At 40.1% G+C, this 23,968-nt stretch overlaps 2 protein-coding genes across 3 annotated transcripts; both read right to left on the bottom strand.

The window, feature by feature from the left end:
* Nucleotides 1-106: 106 nt before the first annotated feature.
* Nucleotides 107-18,846, bottom strand: pank1a (pantothenate kinase 1a). Of its 2 annotated transcripts, XM_070916053.1 has the most exons (9): nt 18,564-18,770; nt 13,174-13,194; nt 7,490-7,636; nt 6,884-7,089; nt 5,873-6,126; nt 3,909-4,085; nt 2,410-2,533; nt 435-560; nt 107-339 (listed from the first exon to the last, which is right to left on the bottom strand). In XM_070916053.1, the coding sequence occupies exons 1-9, from the start codon at nt 18,664-18,666 to the stop codon at nt 280-282; spliced, it is 1,218 nt and encodes a 405-aa protein (XP_070772154.1). In that variant the 5' UTR covers nt 18,667-18,770; the 3' UTR covers nt 107-279. The 2 variants fall into 2 exon arrangements, with proteins under 2 accessions (XP_070772154.1, XP_070772153.1); XM_070916052.1 differs by lacking the exon at nt 13,174-13,194 and having other exon boundaries at nt 18,564-18,846.
* Nucleotides 18,847-21,193: 2,347 nt separating this feature from the next.
* LOC139294646 (C-signal) lies at nt 21,194-23,595 on the bottom strand. Its single transcript, XM_070916568.1, has 4 exons — nt 23,254-23,595; nt 22,497-22,674; nt 22,198-22,292; nt 21,194-22,004 (listed from the first exon to the last, which is right to left on the bottom strand). Exons 1-4 carry the CDS (start codon nt 23,578-23,580, stop codon nt 21,813-21,815), a joined length of 792 nt encoding a protein of 263 aa, XP_070772669.1. The 5' UTR covers nt 23,581-23,595; the 3' UTR covers nt 21,194-21,812.
* Nucleotides 23,596-23,968: the final 373 nt, after the last annotated feature.

The following is a 23,968-nucleotide window of genomic DNA, read 5'->3' as shown; positions in this document are numbered from 1 at the left end:
ATTACAATATTAAAACCTCTATGATAGGGGGACTCTGTTTGGGAAATTTAGGAGATTAATGTTAGAGGTTATTATTTACAAGTGTTAAATTATTAAAATGGCTTTTCTCAGTTTCTGCGTCCCTCTCTTAGTGTTCCTTGAGCGGCCTCTGCGAACGGGACCTTTCAGCAGCCTCAAAACTTGATGATGTCACAGCATCGAGAGTTGATGACATCACAGCGTTCAGGGGTGGATGACATCATCTTGTCGAGGGATGACGATGTCACAACATAATTTCCTTCACGGGTCCTCTGTCGTCTTGAGCAGCTCCATCAGCGCCCCGACAGCTCCAAAATAACCCTGGTGCAAACACAAACACACACATACAGAGTTTGTTTTCATGTTCTACCTGAGATATTTGGTTTTATTTAATTTAGTCTAGTACTAGTGCTCACCTCGTGTTCCAGGAAGAGGGCTCTTAACTGTCCTTTAGACCAGAAGTCCATGGCATAGGCTAGCAGTTTTGTGGACACTGTGTTGATACGAAGGAAGTTTCCAACAAACACCACGCGCTCGATTTTCTGATTTGAAGAAAGACGTGAAAAAGATTAATAGAAATTAAGCCCCATTAAGTGTGTGACAACTTTGTCAAATGTGATAACAATAACATAAATCCTCATTTGAAAACATGAAAGGCTGAGGTGCCCTGGTGGCCGATCATGAACAGCTGCCCTCTATGAAACAGACGTTGTGAATGCCAGTCTCTTTAAAACATTCTTTGAAAGTGTTATAATCTGTCCTTCAGCACATTAATAAATAAAAAGAATGACAAGTATATATAGTCACAAAATAAAGTGCTTAAGGTCATGACAGATGTCATAAATTCATTTTTTAACAGATCAGTGACTGTAAGCAAAATGCAACACCTCTTCCAAACCACATGGTGGTGCTGGAGTGCTGATAAACTGGTCATCAGTAAATCTCTTTTGGAAAAGACCTTATGGTCTTTACTACTGGTGGCGTAACCCTCAGTAGCACTAAAAAAAAAATCAGCTACCGACCAAACGCTGAATTAAATCTGGTATAACACCAAAAACTGAAAAGCTTTCAAAATTGCAATGAAGCCGGAAAAAAATAATAAACTGCTAAATGCTGCGAAACCTTTTCTTGTGTGTCATGGAAACCAAATACTGTAAAATGAGCTTGGCTAGACCAGTACACTGATATGCCTATATAATGAGCAAATACAGGACTTATTGATTCAATTTATCAGGTCAGTATCCCCTGATAGGCTGGAGGTCCCTTGCTGTCCACAGCCAGAGGAAACACTAGAAAACACTTCTTATGTTTTATGTTTAAATGTCAAATATATCTAAGTGTCACCGAAGAGCAGGTATGATGGGTCACTTGGTCTGGAATTTCATCAGTCTGACTTTCAGAGGAGACTTTTAGTGTCTACATTTTTATCCCTAAAACCGTTCAAGAGAAACACTTTCTTACATCAAGATTAAAGATAACTAAAATCCAAACTGGACCTATCGGTTAATTCCATAAAAATAAAAATCAATATCAGCCCTCAACCCTACAGTAGGTGGACATGTGTGCGTGTCTTCGCTGCAGCTCTGTGTGCAGTGATAGCCCTGTACAATGCTGCTTGATCGCCATGCCACAAGGCAACACTGTAAAGAAGCTCACAGCACACAGAAAAGTGACCCTGATCCTGACCCTTCACTCCAGAAAATAACAAGACCGAAAAACTTTCAAATCCAGCTTTAGTTTCAGTCATTAAACTATTAGACTATTAGTTCAAACTATTTTTGGTTGTTTGCATTGTTTTTTGTGATACACTAGCTGATTTTACTGTGACGCCAGTTAGCACCCACAATCCCAAAATTGCCTGGAAGCTCACAGTTGATTATTTGAAATTTGTTTACATTCATAGTCAAAACTGTGGGTGGGGGCTTGTAACATAACCAGTGTAAGCAAATTTCCCTCTAATTTCTCAGATGAACCACTGACAATAAACCATTAATACAAACTTAGGTAGGAATACGGCACAGACATACATTGTGAATATACCTTTGTATTTGCATCTGTTTTTAACAAGCATAAATTTGCTTCACTTTATGTTGACAGTCATGCCCATTGGCTAGAAAAGCTCTAGGTTAGGTGTGTGTGTGTGTGTGTGTGTGTGTGTGTGTGTGTGTGTGTGTGTGTGTGATACTGACAGAAGACGTGTCGACTGTAAATCTACTGTCAACCCCATATCATTAGTCATGACTAAAGCTGACTAGTTTAAGCATTTCAACACCAACATGTGATAACGGATCATTACTGGTGAGAGTATTACATAAACCACACATGCTCGTTGTGGATAGTATGTTGAATGATAGTGACCAGCATTCTGTGTGTGTGTGTGTGTGTGTGTACCTCGTTGACAGCACACATCCGTGCTATGGATCCTATGTTATTAGTGATGGTGACCAGTGTGGCTCTGGCCAGGTCTTCCTTACTGATGCTGTCTCGCTTCTCTTTGCTCATCATGTGACCAAAACTGTAAAACAGACCACATGAAACACATCATGTAAAAAAACTCAGTCATTTTACATGTAAACATACACAGACACACTTTCATCATGTGTACTACTCAAGGTAGATTACCTTTAAATACATTAAATGAAAAAGATAAACGAAAACAGACACAGAGCATGAGTCTCTGTAAATGTCACAATAAACTTTAGAACAGTAAACAAGGGTTATTTGTGTGTGTGTGTGTGTGTGTGTGTGTGTGTGTGTGTGTGTGTTTCAATAAATGACAGAATGGAACACCATAACAAGAAACGGTGATAATACTCAGTGATAAAATCTGTTTTCACTTTGCTTTATGGATCAACCTTTGAACACAGAGCTGCAGGTTTACTATATACAAGCTAAACCCAGATTAGCAAGTAAAGGTCAGAGTGTGCGAGTTAGTGTGTGTGTGTGTGTGTGTGTGTGTGTGTGTGTGTACTTTACGCGTACTATTACCAGCTATTATTCCGTACACCATTTGCTGGTATGTGTCTTTTGTATTTTTGTTACGACTGTGTGTGTTTGTGCAGCCATACGTTCACACAGAGCATGAAACGGCACAGCGTTCCACACACAAGTCAATTCCTGTTCTCAGCATTATTTCCTAATTAATGTGAACTAATAAATCAGTCCTTTAAGCTGATTCAGCAAGTTCCAAGCTGATTCCATCCACTTCACACAGTTCGTTTAATCATTTTCATTATATTTCTTAACTAGCTTTATATTTTGTTGAGTAAATATCAATATAGGTTCATCCAGCTTTTGATGAGGCACAATGAATCTGAGAACTGTTTAAGATTTACTTCAGGGACGTACCCAAAGCCGACTTCACACGAGCCGAAGCACAGAGCATCGGAGCAGCGAACTGAAACGAGTCGCACTGCTCGGAGTCGCTCTGCCCTCAGTTTCCATCACTCTTCTTTATTTCCGTTACAGTTACTGTTTTGTAGTTCTGTAATTCGTGCCTTTATCGTGCATGATTTGACTAACAAAATTGCGGTTCGACGCGACTGGTTATTCGAGTCATCGACGTTTGGAGGGCAGCCCTAATTTACTCACAAGAATTTCAAATGTGATTCAAGGGTTTAATGTTAGTTAGAAACTATTGACAATGACACCGGTATAATCAATATGCAGATGGTCTGGATGCTTTGTCTTTAGGGAGGATTTGTATTGCTCCATACTTTTAGCTCTTAATGGTTCACAAACAGTTCATCGCATACTACAGGCCTGGGAGTTTCCCAGTATAATCACAATCTTTTTATTAATGGCCCTTGATGCAGGATTAAGTGTCTTGATGAACTGAAACTGTGGCATCGTTGTGGACCTTCAGGTGACAAAGCCCTCATCACACTCACCTGGATGCGACAGCGGAGCCCTGTAAGCCAAAGCGCTCGTAGTCTCCTCCGTAGATATCTTTCACCAGTTTGTCCACGTTGGTAGAGTCGCCCTTGCTGGCCATTTCCAACGCCTCCTCGAATGTCTCGCAGCCCGTCAGCAGACAGCAAAGGCCCAGGAATGTACCACCTCCCAGACTGAGAGAGAGAGAGAGGAGGAGCAGGATGCAGCAGGAAGTAGAGTGTAAGGGAAACAATAATAGAGGGGAAAGAGAGGAAAGAAAGACAATGATGAGGTTGGAGAGGGAAGAGAAAAGATGTGAAGAGAAGGGAATAAATGGATAAAGAGAAAGAGGCAATAGGAGAGAGAAAACAAACGGTATTGAAGATGTGATTGTTTGCTGTCTGACATGAATATGCAAAGGTTTTCTTTACTAAATAAAATTCCCATCTTCTTCTGTCCTCAGCTTAAAAATCTCCCCCTAGTACTTCACAGGAGTTCTGTTTGGGGGATGCAGACCAGGCCTCTAACCTCTGGACAAGTTTTAATTCCTGTGTCATGAGTTTCATAAGCAGCATAAACATCACACGTGTCGGCTTCAACTGTAAAATGTGATATATTAGCAAATATACTAGAAAAGATACAACTGGATGAACGGATAAGGGAAAATAAATAAATGGAATTCAACACATGGTTATGGGACAGTATCAATATAACATACGTTTACAGTGTGCTTTGGATGACAAAGCAAAAACACAGAGAGGTTGGAGCTCAATGATTATGTAAAAGAGCTAAAAAGATAACAGAAGATAAGGAGGGGGAATAAACAGGATGAAAGGCATTTACACAAAAACTGTAAAAGTGAGTCTAAAGAAAAGATTAAAAACCCACACACCAGAACACACACACACACACACACACACACACACACACACACACACACACACACACACACACACACACACACACACCTGACACACCCACTCCACCCACTTGACATGACCTCACTTCTCAGTCCCACAACATCTAAGTTTGGTTTGCTCATGTTTTCATCTTCCTGGAGAAGCATGAAAGATTGAGATGGAAGCCTTAGAAACACACATGCAACACACACACACTGATGTCATGGTGAGCAGCAGCAATTAGACACACTTGCCATTTACAGAATAAGGAAGTAACAAATGACCGGTGGTGTACTATGACAGCACTTGTGTACATGAACACATCCACACTGACTGGCTTACTGAACTGTGGTTGACTTCGACTCGACTAGTTTAATGGGTGAACTAAGTTGAATAAAATATAGAATTTGCACGTAAAAAGAACTCCTATTTTCTGTGTGGGAGGGACTTTCTTTTGTTTTCCAAATGTTGTCAGCAGTTCACTATCTAATCGCCATCTAGTCCTCCTGTTATAAGTACTAAAGGTACACAAGGTGATTATAGATGAAGAATGTCTAGAAGTCAAACAACTGATTCTGATCTGGCAGATCTACTGAAGCTATAAAAAGTATCCAGCCACCTTCACCTTTTGCACATATTAATTCATGCAAAACAACTTCAAGTTCAAAGCTCATTGATTTTGATCTTAAGGTTGACTTTAGTGTAACAAACTAGTTTAGCCTTTCTATTGTTTTTGAGTTTTGAACTCACTTGGGCCCAATTATAATCCAAAAATAAAATCAATCAATCGATAACATTATGCAAAATATACCTGTGAAAAGGCTGCTTTACTCCCTTTTCACTAGGCCCTGTTCCCCAACATGAACATGCTTAATAACAACACCGGATTTAGCTTGTTTTGTCATTGGGCCTCATGCAAGAACCACTCATATCAACAGATTTATTTTAAGTGACACAAACACTTGTTTCACTTGAGAATCATAATGCCGTGATCTGAATGAATTGATTGAGTTTAAATATGATACTGAACTAACTAAAACAAACTTTAGATTCTGTTCACAGGATCATTTTCTCCTCCTCACCTGGTCCCAGTCACCCGTTTGTAGTTGTTCTCAGAGTACACGGCCAGTATGGAGACCCCGGAGCCGATGTTGACCAGCAGCATGGGGAAGGGGTTGTCCAGGGTGCAGGGCTTCTTCACGCAGCTCTGGGTGTCTGATGGGTTCTGGAAGTAGTAGCACTCTGGGTGTCCATTGAAGCCCACCCGGTCGGCGTACAGCAGGCCGCGGATCAGGCAGTCCAGCTCGTCAAGCTTCAACAGCTCCAGGTCGGCCATCTGCAGCACAAATGGAGGAGGGTTCAAATATTCAGCGGACTCTCAATAAACACTATCAATGGGGTTTTAACTGCTCAAGACGATTTAAAGTAAAAGATCATCACGTTCCTTGGAAGCATCGATTTGTCGGCTTTATGAAGCTAAAATTTTCAAAGCACTTAAAGAGTCAAGTGTGCACAAGGTCTTGGTTTAGCTCAGTTTATGCTGCAGTGTCCAGGGACAGTTCATTGATCCTACTGCACTGCAGAAAGGGTCAATGAACTCAGGTAAACACTGAGACACACACATACCAAATGCACTAACTTCAAGTGACCAGAAAAATGCAGTAATGTATGGATGGCTTAAATCAACTGCAAAGACATCGAGGCAGACAGAAAGTTCGGCTCTAACTAGTGAAAACTTGAATTATACTGCAAATGTGACAGAAGTGTTTTCATGGTTAGCATGACAACTAAGTACAGCGATTATTTTTCAATATTGAATACTGTGCCGATTATTTTCTGGATTCATCGTTTGGTCAATAGAAAACAGTGAAAGATGCCTGTTGCAATTTTCTAGAGCTCAAGGTGTCATAAAATGTTCTGTTTTGTCCAACCGACGGTCTAAAACACAAAGATATTCAATTTAGTTTAACGTCAGACAAAGAAAAGCAACACATTCTCCCTTTTCAGAAGCTGGAAACGTCAAATGTTTGGCATATCTATTTTGAAAATGAATTTTGATGCTAATCAGACATTTTCTCTGGCCACGCACTCACCGTTCTGAAGTCATTCTCGAACTTGTACGCTCCGCCTCCGGTGGCGCAGAGTGTTGTGTGCAGGCTGGAGAAGTTCTTGTCACGTCCCATCTGGATGAAACGGGGCATGGCCTGCGTTGGGAAACGGATGAAGTGCAGGTTCCCCGTCCTGCCGCACATGGTCAGGTTCCTCAGCTCCAGGTGGACGTCACGGACGCCTGTTTTGCCTGAGTGAGGGAGGAACAATTTATGTAATATAGGATTCTGGCCCGACTCCTGTCGATTTAGGGATTGCAAACACACTCTACTAAAAGCTGTGGTTTAAGTTCATCTGAGCTCTTTTATGACCTAAAAAACATTATATCGTTGAGGTGTGGTTATGCTTCAGAACTTTAGAGGTGAATAATCTGGTTTCTATAATTGAACCTGAAGTCAAGAACAATACACCAATCTTATCATCAATCTTATGCAATACATTAGTGACACACTGTAAAATATATCCTGCTATGTTCTTGTAAAGTGTCCTTGACCTGACTTCCCCTGTCTTAGATACACACGAGTTAACAAATGCAAGTATGAGGGTGTGACAACTGTGTTGTGTGCCTGTGTGTGTGTGGGTAAACATACCATAGGCCACGTTTGAGGTGAGGTAGCGGCGGATGGACTTGAGGTTTTCCACTTCCTCCTGCTCTTCCTCTGCAGTTATATCGACCGGCTCAAAGTACACCAACTTGACCAAGGTGCCACCGATGTCCATACCAAACCAGGGGAAGGCTGGAGAGGAGAGGGAGGAAATTGTAATTAACTAATTAATTAATTAAAAACAAAACATAATACAGGTCAAAATGAGAAAACCCAGGATTTGACTGATGTTCAGTAGACCTGCGTCCTACATGCACCTGCTGTATGAAAGCAGTATTAGTGGGATGGATAACATTACTGCACAGAGAAGGTTGGAGAGGAGTGGAGGGAGGAAACAGCCTGGTCTACATAGTTAGTTGGGTAGAACATTGAGTTCAGCACAAAAAAAAAATCTTCCAGCACAACCAGCTAGAAAAAAAAAAAAAAAAAACACCACCACAGCTCAACAAGAGCCACGGTCGCCATGGAAACAGACAACCCCCCCCTCCATCATCTCCCCTTCTCTCTGTGTCTCTCACACACTCTTCAACCTCCTATTTTCTCTTTCACTTAGCTTTTCCTCTCCGTCTCTCAGCCTCTCTTACACACCATCTATCTATCTATCTATCTATCTATCTATCTCCATCTACACCAACTGGATCACTCTCTCCCATTTGGTTTCTTCCTTTTTCATTTCTTATTCTCCTTTCTTACTCCTCCAGTTTCCTATTTCCTTTTCCCTTTCCTTTCCTTTCCTTTCTCATTCTCTCTCGCTCCTCTTCCCGCCTTTTGAGCGCTTCTCGTCTCTCTATCAATTTAATTAAATTCAAGTAAGATTTACTGGCATGGATGGAAAAGAACTGATACTGCAAGATATTTTTAATGCACTGCAAAGCAGCTACTATATTTAACTTAGAGGTACATCAGCCTTTCTTAGTTTGTCAATTGGTTTTGTTTGCGTGATAATTAGAGCTGATGTTGATTAATCGATAGAAAGAAAGCAAAAATGACAAATATTCACTAGTTCACGCTTTTCCATTATGATGATTTGTTGTTTTATGTCATTGTAAAATAGATATCTTTAGGTTTTGCACAGTTAGACAAAACAAGCAATTTGAAGATGTCAATTTGGACTTTTTTCAAAACGTTTTGACATTTTGTACAATTAACAGTTAATCAAGAATATAATCTGCAGATTAATCGATAAAGAAAATCATTGGTTGTTGCAGCAATAATGATTAAAAATAATTGAAATTGAGTCATCTGAGTTGCCAGAATATAAGAAAAACTAAATAAATGTGAACTAGGCTTTTTGCCTTGAAAATTTGAAAAATGTGATCATGTCAAGAAACAGCCTTAATTTGTATAAAAACCTGGATTTTATGTGGTTTATTTTTGGATCAACAAAAACACACTGCAAACAATTCAACAATAAAATCTGTTGCTATTTTTAGAAGCCACCTGTATCGAGTCACTTCTATTTGCATTGGCTGTTCAACAAATACCAAAGATGTTGTTCAACACTCAGTGAAGTAAATGTTTGAAGACGGTGTGCTCTTTACTCCTGACAGCCATGGTGAGACAATGAGGTTACTGACAGTCAAATTAGAGAGGGCAAGGAACGACAGTATCATTTTGACCAATCAGTGTGCCTATAGTTTGGAACAATGAAAACCCTGTGCAACTGTTTAAAACAACACGTGTTCACTAATACATGTTGTTATTGTTGTGGAAAGCAGCAGCGTTTAACTAAAGAATGTGTTGAATCCAAATATTTAGTGCATGACGATGGGCCAAGACACTGCAAACCATGGTCTGTTACGACAGTGCTGGACATCCAAACTCAGGGACCAAAGCTACAGGTATCTCTGCAGTGTCTTGTTTTATCCAACAGACAGCCCAAAACAGCAAAATATTAAGTTTATTGTCATATAAGACAAACAAAAGCAGCAAATCCTTACAAGTAAGAAGCTGGAACCAGGGGGGAGTTTTGGCATTTTAAATTAAATTAAATTATTAAACAGTTATCACAATAGATTAATTTTCTGCCAAGTGACTAATCGATTCAGATGAGCTACATTCTGAGATCTTTAGAGAATTTTTGCACAAGTCTTCCTGACTGGTTAAACATTAGTGAAACACCAGCACACCAGAGATGTGGGCCCTAAAAGTCTGCTTATGACTGGTGTGACTTCTTAGCCTATCCTGGTCTCTGTGCCTTCAGCACTCCCCTGACATGACGATCAGGATATGTGATTATTTCACAACAGACTGTTGAAGGGAACAGAATGATTCTGTCTGGCTTATTGAGGCAAAGTCCACCTTCAGATTAGAGCCACCAAATTTGAGCTTGGGATTTCAGGTCATGGGTGAACATGTCAACATGTATTTTATGCTTTTGTTAGCTTCTCCTTGTGTTAGCAATGTAAACGTATGCATGCTTAACTGTCTCTTAGGTAGCACTTACATATCTGTTGGGTCATCAGTCATTAGGATAGACAGCAGTAGAACATACTGGATGAGCAGCCAGTTACAACCTTCACATGCTTGACTGAACTTGAACAACTCTCAATCTAGTGTTTATTGTGAATCATATTGTCTGTGTTATATGATAATGAACAGTGAATGCAAGGCAGCATATTGTCCATTGAAGTATTAGTACTAGAAAACAATATTAGGCTGCAGTCAGTTAAAAGTGACACCAATTTTGCTGTTCTTTTCTTGAAGTTTTTTGAACACCTGACAACATAATAAAATCTAATACACTGCCAGAAATAGCACCTAATAATGCTCACTTTTTGGTTGAAGCTGTGTCATAGTCTGAAGTGTATTGAACTGCATTATATGCTCAGGTGTTCATGGTAACTGAAACCAGCGGTATGACTGCTAGCATCACCACTGCTGCTGCTACTGTTACCAGCTGATGCTACAACTATTACCATCAAGTGGTTGGTGTTTAGTTACTTTCAGCAGGAGTCACCCATCACCTACTTTATTGTTTGGTTGACTTTTTGTTACCGTCCCCTCTCACCTACTGACATGCTCTTATATATATAAACATGAACTGAGAAGCATACATTTTGCAGCACCGTCTCCTCTGAATTGTTTTTGTTGCTAACATAGCTTCAATATACATTTTCTTTAACAGCAACTTGATTTTGCTATGTATGGATAGTTTCAACTAAACTATCTTATCATATTTTCCACTTGAGGCAGCATTACTCTCAGATACATTATTCAAACCAGCTACTAAACAGAAAGGGGGGTTGATATATTTGTTTTTCTCCCCTTTTCATTACCAAAAACTTGTGCGACACACATTTGTTTCCTACAGCAGAATTCTTAATTGAGGTCAGCTGCTTTACCTTTGAAGCCATAAGAAGTAAAAAACAATGTAACAAGCACCAAAGCTAAAGCAGAATTGTGAAACACTGGAAACAGAAATATGATATCCTTCTCTGATATGAAAGGGATCACTGAAAGCAAAAGCAACACTGTTAAGAATCCAGCCAAGCTACATTACGTGTGTCTGCCTTAAGGGACAATCACATTTTCCTCCACAGCCACAGTCAAAAACACACACTCATAACCAGCATATGACATGATCTAAACAGAATATCTACATTTCTGCATTTTGACATTACAGAACCACAAATCATGGCTTGTTGTCTGAAATAAATAAACAAATAAATATACTGGCATTTTGAGTTGCTAGGAGACAGCATTTTGTGTTAATGCTAATGCTGTGACATCAAATTGGACCTTTTACATATGTATGTGCCAAGAAGCTGCACACTTCCTGTGTTTCCCTTCCTCAAATGTAATGTTGTCATAGTGGAAAGTCCTCAAATTGTATTTACTGTGGGCCATGTGACACTAAAACACTACATTGAAATTAATACTAATAAGGAAGACAATTCTATTCAGTGAGGGAGGAAAATAAAATACTTTCCCTCACACCAATTATGGACTAACTTCCGATACATTATTGCCACCATGTTGAAAATAAATATGACAGAAGACAAATGTATTGGCCTTTTGTTTTTTGAAGACTTTAGTTTTCTACCTATATACACAATGTTTAACCTTTACCTCAACCCTGAACAAGTAACCAATTTCTAAAGGATGAACGCTTTTGCTGACGAGCCCTAAAAACGGCCATTAAAAGTCGTGTGTCTATGTGATGGTAAAGTACAGAATTAAGGTTTGTTCATACTTCGACATGGACAGTTGTGCACTCGGACGTGAACACCCTTCTATACATATTACAAACAGGTGTCTGCATGCACATTAGAAAACAAGGTAGTGACCTCACAACAGTAAGAAGAAGAGCTCCTTTTTTTGTTGTATTTACCGGAACAACAAGAAGTGAAAATAATTAAATGGTTTGCCACCACCATAAATAGGACCAAGAATGTTCCTGTCTGTCAGTGTTTGGGTGTTATTTTGATATTTACAGTTTGTCCTAAAACAGACCAACGTCCACCGAGTCAATACAGGTCAACATTTGTGGTGCTGTGCCAAAGTTTCCACTTGGTGAAAAATGTATTTCCTGATTAATGTGTGATTGTTTTGCCCTCAGTCTGTTTATCCACCCACACACAGAGATGTACTTATCAAATGTTAATATACAGAACATTTCCTAATGGCATCAATGAGCGCTTGTGGTTTCGGATAACAAACTCATTGTGAGGCAAAGAGGGAGACTGCTGTTTGGAGGTTTCTCTCATTCTTTCAATACTGGGCAACATTTGTGCACAAAAATGAAATTTGATTTTTTTTTGTGGCATATTTCATGGCTAAAGTACGAGGAACAGATTTTCTTTTTTGAATTGGTACGAATATTGAATCTGAGTTGAATTTCTTTGTAACTGTAAAATACTTGAAACAGGTTTGTTACCTGCATCGCTGAGTCACACCGAATGACAATCACTCTTACATCTGAGCTCGTATCTGAACCACAAGCATCTTCTGAATCTAAGAAGTTATTTGGCAGGCTTTGTCATTAGTCCACTTGACATTTATTGATTGCATTTCTCCCATGAACATTCCCTTGTGAGGTGGAAAAACAACACTGACAACAAAATTGATACATGACGCCAGGGGAAACATTACTGCTTCGCTGTCACCTGGCTGTCAGTAATGTCAAGAAATATGGCCGCACTGATTGAAAAGATGTCACAGGAACACAATGTACTGGCCTACATGCTTTCTTTATCATTTATTCACTGAAGCCCTGTGGCTAAATTCCACATACTGTACATTTCCTTGGCCGAGACATTCAACTCCCTTACAGCCATCAAGTGTTGGCCATTACTAAAGCATTGCTGGACAATGCTGAAAAACCGACTGCCTCCAAAAACTAAGTATGAATTTAAATCTAAATCAAATGTCTCCCTTTTCCTTTGTGTGTCCTATACTCCTCATAGGTGCCCACTTATCCAAGGTTTCTATTTAAAAAGCACACAGGCACTGTGTTCAGCCAAAGGTCAGTGTAACAAGGAGTAGGGTCGGGGGGGGGGGGGGGGGGTGAGGAGTGATTTGCGTCCATGTAGGTGAAAGGTCTCTGGCCTAACACACCTCCACCGTGCACTCCCCACGTGATGGGTACAGCGTTTGCGTGTGTATAGTCTGACTTGAATTACAAAGTCTATAAGTACTCATAAATATACTTTTTACACCATGCTTACCGTTCAGGTTTCCAACGTGACCTCAGGGATTATCAACAGCAACCGTTTCTATTAAATTTCCTATTGTTTGACCTTTAATCACAGGTTTCACAGAGAGGCTTGGTGTCTGTGTGCGTTACTGCATTGCGTAGAGAGCACAGGACAAGAACAACACTTGCACAGCATGCTTGTGTGATAAGACAAGAAACACTTTGTGTATGCAGTGGATACGATAACATACACTCATTACAAAGCATAACATCACAGGAAGTTTTGGCCTCTGTTATTCTTATCACTGATGTTTCACTATTATTGTCCATCACCTTCTCTGTGCATCTCTTTTACTTAACTAACATATGATTCTGATTATTATGACAATGCTACTACAACTACTACTCACAGTACTATAGCTGTTCCTCCACTGCTACTGATTTTATGACTACATCATAAAAAGTACTATACTAGAGTAGACCTGATACGATTTGTCAATTAATCGATTAGTCTATTGACAGAAAATTAATCAGTAACAATTTCTATTAATCATTTAAGTGATTTTTCAATTTACAATCATATAGCAGCAAATCCTCACATTTGAGATGCGGGAACTAGAGACGTTTTGGTATTTTTGCTTGAAAAATGACTTAAATAATCAGCAAGCAGATGTAGGTGTGTGCACAGTTTCAGATAGAAGGAGTAGTTTCGGTTGGTTTTCGGGTGTGCCATAGATCGAACAATTCCCCTCATCTTGATTTACATGATCTCTGACACACACACACCCCTTCCCAAATCACTGGTGTAGGTGAAACTTGTTAGCACTCCCTGTTCATGATCCATCTGCAACACACAGTAGTAGAACACTGACTCCACCTTTTTAATGGGAGTTATTCTGTTATGACATTAAGACACACACACACACACACACACACACACACACACACACACACACACTGTAACTGTCTACCAAAACCAGCTGGAAACTGGGTGTGCCATTGGGTTCTTCTCTTTAAAATGAAAAAGTGACCACTTGATTTAACCAAGAAACATCTACTTCAGTCCTGATTTAAATTCTATGATTTACAAGAGCTTAACTGGACCATACTTTCATTTTCTAGGAGCACTGCCGATCAAACTTATCCCTCCCTGCAAAAACTACCTTGTATCGGCAACCAAAGCCTAGTCTCAATAGTCATGCTACTACAAAATATCTCCTTATTGAGATTCCAAGTAGTGTTATTTTCCTGTCTTCCTACCTCACAACACCCAGTTATCTGTGACAAAATGTGAATTTCAGTCAAAACACAAAGGCACACAAAATTGTTCAAGTCAAAATCTCTCAAAAACTGAGACCAAACAATGCAGACTGTCTGACTGTTCTGCACATTCGGATTTCTTGAGAAGCTCAGTCAAAAACATACTACTGCTGCTGATACTATATGTAAAAGAGTGCTGTTGCACTATGATAAAATCTGAATTGTGCTTCCTCTAATGGTGTTTCTGTGTGTGTCTTTATCAAGTGTGTTTTGTTGGGAGCAGCTCTGTTACTGCAACCACTCAAAATACTATATACTGATAATAATATAGCCTACTAATACTGCTGAGCGTTCTGTTTTTATTTTGAGGTGATCCCACACAGCAGATGTGACGGTGCAACACGCTTCCTTCAAAGCCAAGTGCCACACATGGACACACAAGCAGCGGACTACAACACCTGTTCAAGACACTAAAAACACAGGCAAACTGTATATGAAGTTGGTGGGGTAAAAGAGAAAGTTTTCTCCAATGTTATCATTGCAATGACTTCCTGGTGCTGGGCTGCCAAGCTCAACTTGATTGCCCATCCACCTATTCTACCCACTACTGACCACACCCCTAAGACCACATAATGTTTGACTTTAACAGTACGTGCCAAAATGCCCTCAAACCCATTTTGGTTAAACAGGGGGATTAAAGTATGATACAAATGGTTATACAAATGAACACACATAACATTTTACTATATGTCCTGCGCACTGAGCATTAAATAAAGCACAATTATGTTTGCTGGGATGTTTACACATTTCCTGTCTTAATTTTTCCTATTTTCGTGGCTTTTGCTCTGTGTTAAAACACGACACATTTCCTCATACAATTTTTAAGTAGTGTTTTTTGAGGTTGACCATGAAGGGATAAAGTATTTATTGTCTGCTTAAAAGATCTGTATGAAAACAGGTAACAAAATCTCATCAGTTTTAAATGGAAAGTAAACAAGTAAAAAAAAAAAAGAAAAAGATATGAACTATAAAAATAAACTTCTGTTGGTTAAAATAAAGGCAATTCTGTTCCAGAAGGTAGTCAATGAAAATTGCTGCCAAGTAGTTTCTGGTGTAAACAAGGGGTACTGCAGGCAGTGTTACCTAAAACTAACCTCGATCCTAAACCACTTCAAACCCAGAGTACAAAAAATCTGAGGACAAAAGTGAAAAATCACATCCCGAGGGGAATACATTCCAGGGTCGGCCCTCGGTGGGGAAAAGCTTAGAGGGTTATCCTGGTTTATCAGGACGGCTGGCCTCCATCCAAGGATAACTCAGCCATAAAGCAGAGGCTCTGACCGGACATTTCAAAGTTTACTGATGAGATGTCCCTTTAATTACGTAATCTGAGCCAATTCTGGTTTAGGGCCTTTCTTTCTCAGGCCACTAAGCATCACAGCAAAGAATCAATGCGTTATCAGCTGTTCATTACAACATGACACTTATTACCAGTTATTTGTACATTTATAATCACACCAGTAGAGACCACATTATGCTAGATGAAAAGAATGTCAATCTTGTGTTCAGAGTTTTCTCATGATGACTTTCCTGTTTTCTGACTGGTTTACTGTGTTTTTCATCACTTCAGTGCAACTTACAAATGAAATATCTCATCTCGCTCACAGATCCAGAATCTGGAGTACATGCTGTATATCTACAGTGGTGTGTGTCTAACAGACTCAACATGTCTTTAACACCAAAAGAAGTTCTTGTACATTTTAGCACTTGGTGATTGTGTTTTATCTTGTTGTGTTGGCATTTTTTTTAAGAATAAACCATTGATAGCAAAATTACTCATCTCTCATATTCAAGTGAAAGGAGATACCCAGTGCTTAAGTTAACATTGAATGAATTTACATGCCACCTTTACTAAAGTCACCATCCATTAAGCAGAAGAGCAAGCAAAGGCTGTGGTTAACTGGTCTTTCACAGGTATAACCTGTCGGACACAAAGTATGTATGCTGGTGGTAAACAAACACTTGCCTAAAGAGGAGACTGCTTCAAAATGTTGTAAATACTCACAAAACCTTCACAAAACAACGTTATCACAAAACTGATGTTGCTATATTTACTTAAATGCATGGTATGTAATTTCTATCGCTGGGAATCTCTCAATCAAAGCAATAATAAAATATGTAGTTTAATGATGTTGTGAAATAGCGTGGGATCATGGAAGTTGTTATCGTACGCATTAGCTTGGTGGCTGACATTAGCCACTTGTCATAGTTGCACATCGTGATAAGCTAGATTGATGTTGAAATATCGTATCAATAAATTAGGTATATACTGGATTACTGTGTTACAAAATGGCATGCAATTAATGAAAGATTTATACTGTGTGGCAGATAAAATGCTGTATTGTTCTGTTATTGGGTATAATACTGTGACATTGTATTCCTTCCTTCCTCACTCTATGCGAATCATCTGGTGAGGAGGTAAAGGGGATGTGACGCCATTGACAGGTGACCAAATGAAATGCACTGTTACCTTGAATAAAATTACGGATTTCTCTGGGTTTGAACATTGTGGGAAAATTTTGGATAATGTAAGTACACAACGCAACAAAATTTATAACATAGGTCTTATTGTTTTTAGACATCTTGGGTAGAAACTTAACGTGTTATTAGTTTTTACCTGAGAACGATTATTCAATAGTTGAATATGTGAATTCTGTCATTACAAGATCATATGGTGAGACAATAAAAGATAATATTGAACAATTGGCCAGCCAGCCCTGCTTCTAATTAATGCTGCAATTTGCAGGCTTCTCACAGGTGACAGAAACTTTCCTTGAAAGCAGAAACCAGAACTGATGTCCCCACCTCTCCTTTTTCTCTGTCTCTCCCTAAAACAATTACTGATAAATGTTAAGAATGCTGACTAGATTACTTGGCAACAATGTCCCTAAACTTGCAGCTGGTCTCTCTGCAATCATTTCCAAGAATAATAACAAGTTTCACCATGACAGCCACATTCAGTCACAACAAATCCTGCGGCTTTGACTGCGCAGCCCTGTAAAGGAGCTGTGAGGAAGTTAGCCTGAAATTTCCTGTCATGGACAGAAAACAGCTGCATGCAAAAGCATGACTTTAAACAGCAATTTAGCACTATCATGTTTCAAATGTGCAACATTCTCATTAACCACAGTCTGACTGAAACATTAATCTATGAAGATAATGCATTTAGGAAATTAAGAGACTTTAACGATTTGTTTTCATAGCCTAACAATAAGTTATACAGTGAGACTTAACCTCACTTAAAGAAATACATGAGCAAAGAGATTGAAATGATTTCTAGGTTTTAATACCTAGGTCTTCTCAATACAATGAGTCACAAACCAACTCACACTTACCAGGTTTCTTTTCACTTATAAGCTTCATAGTGGGGCAAAATATCAGCTCACAGGTGCATACAAAAAAATCTTAAAAAACGATATTACACCAGCTTGTAGGAGAAACGCTTTGAAGGCCTCAGTCGGCCTTGGATATTTAATGAGACTCCACACAGCGAAGAAAACGACACTTTCTACATTCTTCGCAAAAACTGCAAAGTTTTCCTGGATGATCTTCACTCACATCATCCGAAATACTCAGTAAATAAGGGGGCGGGGTCCCGGCCCATTCAACACTGCCTCCTGAAGACAAGAGTCGGGTGTTGATTGGCTGACGCAAGCCAAGCCCACTTATCAGGAGCTTTTTCACCACCGGGAACCGACCAATCACAGCGCACCAAATGCAACCTGAGGGTTCATACAAACAAGAGGGGGTCTCCCTGACGACGGCAGGCTTGTAGACTGGACAGATCTGTCAGAGGCACTGGCCACCTAATCTTATCAAAAAGATGAGAGATGAAGGGACAGGATTGTGATCTGAAACACACATTAACCATGAAACTATAATAGCACTTCATAGAAAGTGAAAAGAGGATGCACGCGATGTGTCAGAGGTTGTCTCTCTCTCATTGCAACATGGTATGGTTGTGCAAACCCCGGCTGATCGGTATTGCACAGTCAGTGGAGGTTGCGGTTACCCGATTTACTTGTCACGCAAACACAATGTGCACAATTTAACGATAGTAGGCTAACAATCTTGGTTTTCTCCACGCTCGTTGTCACTTACGGGGTCTGCTCCGTCTCACCGACTCCGTCCTCCTCCGTAGCCTGCACCGCTTGGCCGGAGACCCGTTGCACTCCGCATCATCCCCGCGGTGCAGATGATGCATGTTCTCAAACGTGCTGCTGTTGGGTCCGCTGCTCGAGCCGAAAGCATTGCTGCTGCTGCAACAGCTGCCGTTAGCGGCCACAGCGACGGGGCCGTGAAATCCCCTTTGGGTTTGCCCATTGTTGACATGAAAGGGTCCCGACGCTCCTTTCTTGTCCATCATTGACTTGGCTTTATCCATGGCAGCAGCTAGCCTAGCCTAGCCTAGCTTAGCTTAGCATCTGCAGGAGAAAAACGACGTAAAACCCCGGCGGCTAGCTGTGAGAAACCGGGCTACTTTAGCTTAGCTAGCTAATGTTAGCCCCGGTGCTTGCAAGCTAGTGAGACAGTCGCGCGAGCAGCAAACGTTAGACCGTATCCTTTTCCGCAATGTAACGTATTTTACCCTAAAATATCGAGCTAAAATTTGACGTAAAAATGTCCTTTATTGTAAAATAAAATGGAAATGCGAGTAGTCGCTAAAATATAGTGTTTCCTTTGAGGTCACTCGCGGTCATTTCCCCACATTGAGATTCTGGCAGGCGCAGCAGCAGCAGCCGGTGTGTGTATGTGTTGGTGGACAGCTACGTCACACCAGCTCCTCCAGTCAAGGCCCGAACTCGTTCACCTCCTCCGACCGGTTTTCTCTCCTCTCTGCGGTAAAAAATTACGCTGTAATTCTACACTTAAACACACAAATCACAATGTGGTTGCAAGAAAGGACTCGTCCTGTGTCGCCAATGGTACAATGAACCGCGGTTGCTCCCCTCTGGGATATTAAACAAAGTCTAACAGACACACACACAGTACCAGTCCGTGCAGCTGTGGGCGCTTTATTTATAAAAAACGTCGCTGTTCGCTGTCATCCTCATTCCCCGCAGTCCTCTCCACGCATGATGTGCGCACAAAGCTGCCAGTCAATATGTCAGTCACGAAAATGAACTGTAGTAACCCTGTTGTTCCACGGAAAAGCACAGCCAATTATAGAAATGTCAATAGGAATTCCTGAAAGAAATGCCAGGTATGGCCTCTAATAAAAAAACCTTTTGTTATCCCGCAGATAATTGTTATATCTGATTTGTGTATGTTCTCGGGTGTCTGTGAACAGCTTTCTCTTCAGAGATCTTGAGATCCACAATTGCGTCAAAGGAAATAAGATGTAATAACATAGCAAAGAAATGGTCCGTCATTTAACAGGTATAGTCACAATGAGATTAAGATTTATTTTAAAAGAGACCCGTGATATTATTGTTTAGACCGGATATCATATAGGGCATTGGATAGCGAGCACAGTTAAGTCAAGATACAAAGGTCAAAAAACAACAATCTCAGCTTGATAAAGGAAAACAATCACTAGAACCATTTAGAGGCAAATACATTTCTTTCTTTCTTTTTCTGCAATTAATTCCTGATTTAAATCTCAGCTCTTGGTTAAGCTATAGAAGAAGTCACAGACACAATTGCAGTTGATTGGATAGTGAAGTAATACCATAAGAATTACTGTTAAGATGAAGAGGTACCATAAGAGAAACGCACCATAATATTTAAAGTCACAGGTGGAACAAAGCAGATATAGTCTCAATCAGTGAGGAAACAGTATGTTATGTTATATCACTATTACCACTGTATCAAACACCATCAATTACTGGAAATATACTGTAATGAAGACCATCATACTACAATAGTTAAAGAAATGCCATACATTTCCATAATGTTAGTTACTCACTTAAGAGAAATGTGAAGATTGTGGATACCAAGTAGCACAAATGGAGTCTTGAAATGCTGCCATCTTCTGGTTAAAAGTAATTAACTGCTCCTAAGATTCTGCCCACTGAGTAATTGAAAGAAATGTGAGGATTTAAAAAAAAAAAAACTATAATTAAGGCTGAGTAGAGATGAAATTAGTAATATTATTTAACTTTTTGCACCATATCGTTGTCTAATATATTAACCTGGTAACTTGGTAAGTAACAGATCAATGTATAAAAATCCCATAACAGGATTAAGTTCAGTCATTACACAGCCAATTAGTCATAGCCCACTGTGCTTTGAGTCTCTTCTCTCCTCTCCTTCTGCAAATAAGGCCTGCTCAAACATAAACACACTCACATATGGTGCTGCAGGTTTGCTTCTGAAAGCACCAAGAAAAAAATACATTTTCACAGAATTTCAGAAATAAAATGTAAGTGATTTTCCTTTATTTTGTTAAATAAAATGGCCTATTTCCAACATGAGAAAATTGGCTCTGCATGAATTTCAAATGTGAAGATACAATGCTTTTTCCTCAGCATTGTGACTGAGGATGTGACACACTTAAAAAACACTTTCAAGGTGTAAATGCAGTACCCCTTTTTATACCACGGGAAAAACTGTTTCAAAACTATTTGGGAAACAATGAGAACAATGAATGAATGTGACACATAATTCAGCTGTCTAATGTCATGACAAAAGCTGTTTTATTCAACAATAAGGTTTGAAACACTACAAGGAATATCTGAAATTGTGTTTAGACATCACACTTAAAGGAATAGTTAAGACATTTGGGGAAATATTAGCTTTCTTTCTGAGAGTTAGATGAGGTGATCGGTGCCACTCTCATATCTGTCAGGGTTTTTGTACAGCGACATATGTTATGTGTGTCTTTATGGTAAAGTAAGCTAACTTTCTCCTGGTTGTAGTTTCATATTGAATGGACAAACATGAGAGTGGTATTGATCCTCTCATCTAACTCTCAGCGAGAAAGTGAGTGTTATCTCCCAAAATGTCAAACTATTCCATTAACATAAACCACTTGGAGATATTAATTGATACTGCAAAAAACCCTCAAGATTAGTATGGCATTACATTATTTCTACCACCAAAATGAGCCTCAGCGCGCTACATTAAATTATTAGTATAGTTACAATGGTGTCAAATCTTGAGGGCACATAAGGCCTTTATGTGATGGAATTATTAACAACATATGTGTTAGAGGGGATTTAAGCACTTTGGCTGGTTATGAGGTAGTGGAAGAGGTTTGTCTGTGACTGTTTAAACTGTACAGCACTAGCTTACACTTTTCAGTGTAAAGTCCAGCTTATTGCACATATTGTCTCGACAGTGCTGAGAGATTTAGCATCAAGAATAAAAGTGAGTGAATTCATCTCTCTCTTGGTCCATTCATTGATTCTACCAAGGAAGTTCAGTCCCGTCCCAGTTGTACGCCTTGCCAGTCTTTTCGATATTCAGTGTGTCTATGATGCTCATCAGACAGTTCACAGAGTGATCGGTACCGAACAGCCTGTCTTTTGGCACATTTCTGTGATAAGGCCGGGAGAGGTCTGTGTTGACTGTTCCTGGATGTAAGGACACACACACCACCTGGAAAATCAGAAACAAGTTCATCAGCTCTCTGTCAGACAATGGTCATGGGGTTATAAGCATGTGTGAGGGCATCATCCATCCATTTCCCAACACTTTTTCTCTGCTGGTTTTGGAGGAGAGATAGAAGCTACTGACTGTCTCCACTCAATCTCATTTGTTTATGGTATTTTATGAGAACACTCAAACCTACCTTGGGTCGACTGCGGCCCAGCTCTATAGACAGATTCCTGGTAGCCATGTTGAGAGCTGCTTTAGACATTCTGTAGCTGTACCAACCACCAAGACCTGCGAGGAGGGGAGGTGGTGGAGAGACGAAAACATAGAGGCACACAAGCTAATCATACCATACTTAAGCATGCATACAATACTTATTTCGTGATTCAGATTTATATTTTACTTTCTGATGTACCTTCTTTACCTCAAATTGCCCTGTCCTTGCAGTGGTGTAATCTACATGATCTGTGTACAGATATACATCACAATGCCTACCGTTGTCGCCAATGGATCCCACTTTGGCGGTGATGTTGACGATGATGCCGCTGTGCTGCTTAGCTTTCTCTGCAGGCTGTTGACCGAAACCACCTCCACCCTTCTGAAGGAGGGGGGCAAAATACTTGGCCATGACAAGGGGACCCACTGTGTTGGTCGTCAAGGTTGAAATGATACCCTGAAAGGGCAAATGAGTCAATCAATACTGATCAGTGGTTAATCTGTTAACATACGTGGTTTAGATGAAACTAGTTTATTATTCCACAAATAACTTTTAGTGAATGATGTGGTCATTTTGTTCATCACAACATCAACACAGATCACTGGGTGGTTCCATGGATCTCAGCTGGGTCACAGACACCTGCAGGATAGTATGAGTCCCTTGAGTGGCTGGAAGAACAATTATGTAGTATGGACCAGTAAATGGACTTACTTCAATGCAGAAAAATAGCACCAATCTCAGACCTAAACTCCTATCCTGCCATTTAATGTAGATTTTCATTAAAAAGTAAGGTCCATTTAAAGTGCACTACACACTACACACTACAATGACCTGAGGGGAGTTCAAGGACCCCATTGGTAAACAGTGTTGTGGGTTCTCAGTCGTTACAAACGTTTAAACAGATTTGACAGAATAAGCTAATTTAAAAGCACATTTAGTAGACATCTCAGTAGACAGAATCATATCTCACTTTTATTCAGCGTTTCATGTAAAGACAGCAGCTCAAACAGTCAGAACACCATGACAGTTACCTACCTGAGCAGAAACATCTCTCAGGCTGGTCTCTCCTTTTCCGGAGGGATGAAGCATCGCCGAGGAGTTGACGATCAGATCAAGCCGACCGAAGCTCTCCTTAACCCGATCCGCTGCTCCGCGGATGTCCTCCTCCCGGTTCACGTCCAGCTTGAGGACCGTCAGTCTGCCCGGGTGTTGGCCGGCCAGGCCCCGCAGCTCGGCCGCTCCGTCCGGGTTTCGGCATGTCGCTATCACGGCAGCGGGGGTTTTGCTTTTCAATATATGTTTGCAGAATTCAAGCCCCAGACCTCTACTGGCCCCTTGAATGAGTGCGATGGGGGCAGCCATGACAGGTAAATGACTCAACACCGGAGGAGAATGGAGAGAAGTAGTATTTGCTGCCTTCACTTCCACCAGAAACGTCGTATTTTCATTTTCGGGGCAAGATAGAAAGGAAATATGCTAACAATTGACTTTTAGAAGGAACGTAAGTGACTTTTTCCAGTGTTGTCTGTAAAGGCTATGAAAATGGGTTTTGAAATTTGAATTTGAATTTGAAAGAAATTCTTTAAATAGAAGCTAACGAGGAGAACTTGAAGGCAGCATGTTTCACAACAAGTAAACTACGCCCTCTGTAGGTCACTCGAAAGGCAGTTACACAACTATGCATTTACACGTGTCTTCTCATCTAGTTTGGTCATTTAATTGAGTGTGCATAATGTTTGCAGAATACTGT

The sequence above is a fragment of the Enoplosus armatus genome, chromosome 12 (genome assembly GCF_043641665.1).
Source record: "Enoplosus armatus isolate fEnoArm2 chromosome 12, fEnoArm2.hap1, whole genome shotgun sequence".
Lineage (NCBI taxonomy): Eukaryota > Metazoa > Chordata > Actinopteri > Centrarchiformes > Enoplosidae > Enoplosus > Enoplosus armatus.
This window is presented reverse-complemented; position numbering and strand designations above follow the sequence as displayed.